The sequence below is a fragment of the Nycticebus coucang genome, chromosome 14 (genome assembly GCF_027406575.1).
Source record: "Nycticebus coucang isolate mNycCou1 chromosome 14, mNycCou1.pri, whole genome shotgun sequence".
Classification (NCBI taxonomy): Eukaryota; Metazoa; Chordata; class Mammalia; order Primates; family Lorisidae; genus Nycticebus; species Nycticebus coucang.
In genome coordinates this window covers 1,031,254-1,037,708 of record NC_069793.1, presented here as the reverse complement: position 1 = coordinate 1,037,708, position 6,455 = coordinate 1,031,254, and the positions used below count along the sequence as shown (strand labels likewise).

General features: G+C 49.9%; 2 protein-coding genes and 1 non-coding gene across 4 annotated transcripts; 2 read left to right on the top strand and 1 right to left on the bottom strand.

Moving 5' to 3' along the window:
• Positions 1-200: 200 nt before the first annotated feature.
• LOC128565919 (high mobility group protein B1-like) lies at positions 201-3,122 on the bottom strand. Of its 2 annotated transcripts, XM_053562729.1 has the most exons (2): positions 2,898-3,122; positions 201-1,183 (listed from the first exon to the last, which is right to left on the bottom strand). In XM_053562729.1, the coding sequence occupies exon 2, from the start codon at positions 1,103-1,105 to the stop codon at positions 647-649; it is 459 nt and encodes a 152-aa protein (XP_053418704.1). In that variant the 5' UTR covers positions 1,106-1,183; positions 2,898-3,122; the 3' UTR covers positions 201-646. The 2 variants fall into 2 exon arrangements, with proteins under 2 accessions (XP_053418704.1, XP_053418703.1); XM_053562728.1 differs by lacking the exon at positions 2,898-3,122 and having other exon boundaries at positions 201-1,975.
• A 196-nt stretch (positions 3,123-3,318) lies between these two features.
• On the top strand, positions 3,319-6,311 carry RPLP2 (ribosomal protein lateral stalk subunit P2). Its single transcript, XM_053562727.1, has 5 exons — positions 3,319-3,616; positions 3,809-3,932; positions 5,038-5,086; positions 5,961-6,059; positions 6,193-6,311. Exons 2-5 carry the CDS (start codon positions 3,810-3,812, stop codon positions 6,267-6,269), a joined length of 348 nt encoding a protein of 115 aa, XP_053418702.1. The 5' UTR covers positions 3,319-3,616; position 3,809; the 3' UTR covers positions 6,270-6,311.
• Positions 5,119-5,250, top strand: LOC128566225 (small nucleolar RNA SNORA52). Its single transcript, XR_008374510.1, has one exon. It is a non-coding gene; the product is annotated as a small nucleolar RNA SNORA52 (small nucleolar RNA).
• Positions 6,312-6,455: the final 144 nt, after the last annotated feature.

Sequence of the window (6,455 nt, the reverse complement as noted above, 5' to 3'; positions counted from 1 at the left end):
CAAGCCCGGCCCTGGCCAAACTGCAACCAAAAAATAGCTGGGCGTTGTGGCGGGCGCCTGTAGTCCCAGCTGCTCGGGAGGCTGAGGCAAGAGAATTGCTTAAGCCTAGGAGTTGGAGATTGCTGTGAGCTGTGTGAGGCCACGGCACTCTACCGAGGGCCATAAAGTGAAACTGTCTCTACAAAAAAAAAAAAAAAGAAAAAAGAAAAATTGTATTTACTTAAAAGCATTCAGAATGTCAACAAAACAGCTGCAACTTTTTTTTTTGCAATTACAGAGTGGTATTCAGTTAACAGAACAACAATTATTTCGTATAAGCTGCATCAGAGACAACTGAAGAGGAAAAAACTACCATCCCCATATATAACTAATTTGTGCTGTGCACCAACAAGAACCTGCTTTAAATTTCCATGACAATTTACAACCCCCATCCTGTACCAGGCAAGGTTAGTGGCTACTGAAAATACCACCAGACAGGGCTATCACAGTCAGTAGTGTGTTAACTATACAAAAAAAGACACTGTGCAGTTTAAAAACAAATCTTACACAGCCTTACATTTCAATTTTTTTCTTTAAAAGGAGTGAGTTGTGTACAGAGGGGTTAAATGCTTTATAGACAAGGAAAAAAAACTTCGCTAGAACCAATTTATTCATCATCTTCTTCACCTTCCTCCTCCTCTTCATACTCTTCATCTTCTTCTTCCTTCTTTTTCTTGCTTTTTTCAGCCTTGATGACTCCCTTTTTCGCTGCATCAGGCTTTCCTTTAGCTTGGTATGCAGCAATATCCTTTTCGTATTTTTCCTTCAGCTTCGCAGTCTTCTTTTCATAAGGCTGCTTGTCATCCACAGCAGTGTTATTCCACATCTCCCCCAGCTTCTTTGCAACATCACCAATGGACAGGCCAGGATGTTCTCCTTTGATTTTTGGGCGATACTCAGAACAGAACAAGAAAAAGGCCAAAGGAGGCCTCTTGGGTGCATTGGGATCCTTGAACTTCTTTTTTGTTTCCCCTTTAGGAGGGATATAGGTTTTCATTTCTCTTTCATAACGGGCCTTGTCCGCCTCTGCCATATCTTCAAATCTTCCTTTCTCTTTAGCAGACATGGTCTTCCACCTCTTTGAGCACTTAGAAAACTCTGAGAAGTTGACTGAAGAATCTGGGTGCTTCTTCTTGTGCTCGTCCTGACAAGTTTGCACAAAGAATACATATGATGACATTTTGCCTCTCAGCTTCTTAGAATCTCCTTTGCCCTTGTTTAGTTATTTTTCCTCAGTGAGGCACAGAGTCGCCCAGTGCCCGTCCGGCTCTCTCTTGCCCTGGTGCTGTCTCTATGGAGCTCAATGTACTCTTTTTTTGTTTTTTTTTGAGACAGAGTCTCACTATGTTGCCCTTGGTAGAGTGCTGTGGCATCACACTTCACAGCAACCTCAAACTCTTTGGGCTTTAAGTGAACCCCGCCATAATGCCCAGCTATTTTTTGTTGCAGTTGTCATGGTTGTTTTAGCTAGCCCAGGCTGGGTTCAAATCTGCCAACCTCAGTGTATGTGGCTGGTGCCATAACCACTGTGATACGGGTACTGAGGCACCATTCTTTTTATTTATTTATTTATTTTTGAGACAGTCTTACTATGTCTCTCTTGGTAGAGTGCCGTGGTGTCACAGCTCCCAGCAACCTCAAACTCTTGGGCTTAAATGGTTCTCTTGCCTCAGCCTCCTAAATAGCCAGGACTACAGGTGCCTGCCACAATGCCTGGCTATTTTTCGTTACAGTTGTCATGGTAGTTTTAGCTGCTCATGCTGGGTTGAAACCCGCTAATCTCGGTATACGGGGCTGGTGCCATAACCACTGTGCTATGGGTGCGGAGCTGTACACTGGGAATTCTTATAAATGTATGAGGAATTGGGATGAAAGTACTTGTATTGGTGTATTGCCTTTGTGAGGCGTCCTTTTACTTGTGAGGGGGATCCTTTTCCACTCTCTTTTTTTTTTTTTTTTTTTTGTGGTTTTTGGCCGGGGCTGGGTTTGAACCCGCCACCTCCGGCATATGGGACCGGCGCCCTACTCACTGAGCCACAGGCGCCGCCCCTTTTCCACTCTCTTAAAAAAGCCTATGCTGGGCGGTGCCTGTGGATCAATGAGTAGGGCGCCAGGTGGTGTGTTCAAATCTGCCCCTGGCTAAAAAAACAACCTGCCAAAAAAGCCTATGCTTATCTCTGCTTCCCTTTAAATAAAAATTACACTTCTGTCTATGCTATAATGGAGTCCCACCTGCCTCATTTTCCCTTTCCCCAGTTCCTTCTCCCTTTGACTCAGTTCAACTTGCTGGTTCTGCTGAGTGAACCCAACCAGGTCTGCTGAACAGCACAGAGGTGAACACTCATCTCTAACAAGTACACTTAAAAGTAGTTAAAATGGGGCGGCGCCTGTGGCTTAGTGAGTAGGGTGCCGGCCCCATATGCCCAGGGTTGCGGGTTCAAACCCAGCCCCGGCCAAACTGCAACAACAAAAAAATAGCCGGGCATTGCTCGGGAGGCTGAGGCAAGAGAATCGCGTAAGCCCAAGAGTTAGAGGTTGCTGTGAGTCGTGTGACGCCACGGCACTCTACCAAGGGCGGTACAGTGAGACTCTGTCTCTACAAAAAAAAAAAAAAAAGTAGTTAAAATGGTAAATGCCCTGATGTATTATTTTGCCATTAAGGAAAATCACAACCTGCCACATTGAATGGGTTCACTTTGTGATTGCAGTAAAATCTCATCCTTGCCAGGTTGGTTTCCCCATTTTCACCCCTGATGTGGGACCTTGAGCAAAAACACCTGTGTTCAACTGCCCCCCTCCAAACTGGGAGTAATGACAGGCGGTCACTGAGGGTGACTGTATAACTTGAGTTCACACACCAATGCTTGATTCAGTGAGGGTCTGCAGTGTTCTTTGAGCCCCACGTGGGTTGGCGTAGCCTTGACAGCCGTCTCCTGCCACCTTGGGCCTTGGTAGGTGACGCCTCTGCTTGTGCTCGCCCTGGAATCTAGCAGGACCTTCCCATCTTACAGCTCATTGTCACGGCCTGAGAGACGTTTCCCAGGCTGCTCAGACAAAGGACTCTTCCTCCAAGCCTGAGGAGGTTGCCCACCTCACTGAGCGGCCCGCAATCGCCTCCGGGCGCATGTGCAGCCGCTCGCAGACCACGACGCACGCGCACTTCCGGCAGCGGTGCACCGTGGGACTTGCAGTTCGCGGGCGGCTGGGTCCTGAGCGTGGCGGCCGCGGGGCATGCTGGGGACACTAGGCGCTTAAGGGTGATGCCGTCCCATTAAGCTTGCTTCCTCCCATACGGGTTTCAGGAGATATTTGCCCCGTGCTACACGAGAAGCCGGTCTCGGAACTGCACTCGCCTTCACCCGACGACCTCTTGGTGTGGACGGGACAATGCTCCTCCAATCTCGCCGTGCTTGGCAGAGTGACCAGTTGCGCCACTACGAGGCGCCCCCGTGCGGTGTCGCTCGCGAGCCCCAGAGGCTTCTGGGTAGCGGCTTACCCCCCGCCCTGCGTCGCAGACTTCCTTTCCCTTCCGGACGCCGCCGAGGTCGCACGCGTGAGACCTCTCTGCCGCCGAGAAGTGAGTGGGGCGGTCGGAGCTCGATTCTGGGCCGGGGTGCGGGACGCAGAGGCCCTAGGGTTGGGGCGGCCCGTTGGGCGCGCGGCCTTCCTGGGGCGGGGTCCTCTTGGCTCGGCTGCTGCGGCGCGGCGGCCCTCGGGCGGGAGGCGGGAGGACGCAGGTCAACGCCGCCGCGCTCTCTCGCCGCCTCAGGATGCGCTACGTCGCTTCCTACCTGCTGGCCGCTCTCGGGGGCAACGCCTCCCCCAGCGCCAAGGACATCAAGAAGATCCTGGACAGCGTAGGCATCGAGGCGGACGACGACCGGCTCAACAAGGTAACTGCCCCCGAGGGCCCGCGGGCGGTCTGCGCCCGTCCAGGGGGCTCCAAACAAGCAGGTGGGAGGCAGAGCCCGCAGGTTTAATGCAGGCGGGTGTATAACGTGAAGCAATTAAAAGGCCGGGTGAGGCGACGCTTGTGGCTCAGTGAGTAGGGGAGCCGGCCCCATGTGCCGAGGGTGGCGGGTTCAAACCCAGCCCCTGACAAACTGCAACAAAAAAATAGCCGGGCGTTGTGGCGGGCGCCTGTAGTCCCAGCTACTCAGTAGGCTGAGGCAGGAGAATCGCCTAAGCCCTGGAGTTAGAGGTTGCTGTGAGCTGTGACGCCGTGGCAGTGTACCGAAGGCGATAAAGTGAGACTCTGGTCTCTAAAAAAAATGCTAGAATAAATTTAACCTTAAAAAAAAAAGTCAGTTTTGGTGTTATTTATTTTGTATTTTTTTTGAGAGTCTGATTTCGTTTTCCTCAGTAGACTACTATCAGGTCATAGGTCAGAGCAACCTCAAACTCGGGCTCAAGAGATCCTCTTAACTTAGTTTTTTTCTGTTTTTAGTAGAGATGGGTTCTTGATCTTGCTCAGGCTGGTCTCAAATTGGTGAGCTCAAGCTATCCTCCTGCCTCAGCCTCCCGGAGTGCTGGGATTATAGGCGTTAGCCACCACACCTGGCCCTATAGTCAGTTTTAATGCCACTTTACTTAATTCAACTTCTATAAAATGGCCTTTTGAAATTTTTTTGACATTTTTCTTTTCTCCGTTCAGGCTAGAGTACAGTGGTGTCAGCCTAGCTCACTGCAGCTCAAATTTATGGGCTCAAGCCATTCTCCTGTATCAGAAGACACATAGTATTCAATTTAAACAACAAAATGTTGTGTTTTTTTTGTTTGTTTGTTTGTTTTTAGTATTATGTTTAGAATTCTAGTGTTTAGTTTCACCTTATAGCATATCAGCTCAAAGACACATATGTTGTAATGGTTACTTCTTGGTCTGAGAGCTTCAGAGCATGTAATACTCCACCAGCCCTATTGTGACTTGGGAAGACGTAGGGAAGGCCATGGTGCACTTGTCTATCTCTGGTAACTGCTGGTTGTGGTTGTCTATTCCAGGTCATCAGTGAGCTAAATGGAAAAAACATTGAAGATGTTATTGCTCAAGGTGAGTTCATTGGGAGAGGGTGTTCATTTTCATGGTCCATCCTAATCCCTGCTGGCCTCCATGGCTTGCCAGGTTTCGCTTGTGGACTAGAGCATCCTAGAAGCTTCACCCAAAGAGTGAGCAAGGGATTCAGTTGGCTCATGTCATTGTGCTTCTAGACACTCAGGAGCAGGGGGTGCCCTGTGCTCTCACTGGACCTGCCTGTGGCTCCAGTTCTTAGGCCTGGCGTTTCCTGTCCCTTGGCCCTTTCCTCAGGATTTCTCTGAAGCTTGGTGTCTAGCCATCTGAGTGTTTATCATCAATTCTCATTATGAGCTTTCTGTGAAAGCATTGGATTAAGGGTGCCAGGAATGGCCACAAGCTCATTTGTTGGGTACATGGTTTTCTGTTGACATCAGGCTGGAGCTGTTGGGACTTGTTTGGAAGTTGAGCTATTTGGCACAGCTTCCCTGTCCCTGTGCACATGACCTGGCAAGGCCAGCTCAGCAATCAGTCCTGTCCATGAGCTCATCACTGTGGCCAGAGATCTGGGTGCTGGCAGCAGACTGCTCCCTGTCCAGTTACAAACATGTTTGTCTTCATTTATCTTTGGGGCAAAGGGGCCTGATTCTAGATAGGAAAATTTCCTTGGTTGGATAGGATAGGGTTATAGAGAAGTAAGTGTCTGGCCGCATCCAGGAGTCTCTGGGTGTGGTAGGTGGGGCTGTCTTCCTAAGTTCTGGAAGGCAGGGGCTCTGTAGCATGGGGTCCCCTTATGTTCCATTCACTGTGCTGTGCTTCGTGTGGTCTGGTTTCTCCGGGTCTTTAGAGCGCCATGGAGCAACCTTTTGACCTGGGCTCTTGTTCTGTCTCACTTTTCCTGTGCTTTCTGTAGGTATTGGTAAGCTTGCCAGTGTACCTGCTGGTGGGGCTGTGGCTGTCTCTGCTGCCCCAGGTGCTGCAGTTCCTGCTGCTGGTTCTGCCCCTGCTGCAGGTGAGTGGAGGCATATGAATGGGAAGGGGCTTGAGGCTAAGACCAGGTCAATGCTGTGAGTATCCACTGGGAGTCTGGGCCTGGTACTCAAGCACTGTGGGCAATACTCACTGTACTGTCTGCTTTTCCACAGCAGAGGAAAAGAAAGATGAGAAGAAAGAGGAGTCTGAAGAATCAGATGATGATATGGGATTTGGCCTATTTGATTAAATTCCCATTCCCCTGCAAATAAAACTTCCTTTTTATGTATCTCTTAAGTGTACTGGGAGCATTTCTTCAGTGCCTGGCCTCTGCTCCTGCGGGACAGGGTATAGCTGCAGGGTAGGAGTGTCTGGTGATCTCCAGGGTTGGTGGCGTCTGCTGGGTTCTACAGATGAAAGCAGGCCCTCAGCCTGG

Bases quoted from the DNA above. Each gene is read 5' to 3' on its own strand.
- RPLP2 (XM_053562727.1), top strand. From the start codon at position 3,810: ATGCGCTACGTCGCTTCCTACCTGCTGGCCGCTCTCGGGGGCAACGCC. The intron at 5,087-5,960 runs GTGAGTTCATTG...TGCTTTCTGTAG, and splicing joins TGAAGATGTTATTGCTCAAG to GTATTGGTAAGCTTGCCAGT. The intron at 6,060-6,192 runs GTGAGTGGAGGC...GCTTTTCCACAG, and splicing joins TGGTTCTGCCCCTGCTGCAG to CAGAGGAAAAGAAAGATGAG.
- LOC128565919 (XM_053562728.1), bottom strand. From the start codon at position 1,219: ATGTCATCATATGTATTCTTTGTGCAAACTTGTCAGGACGAGCACAAG.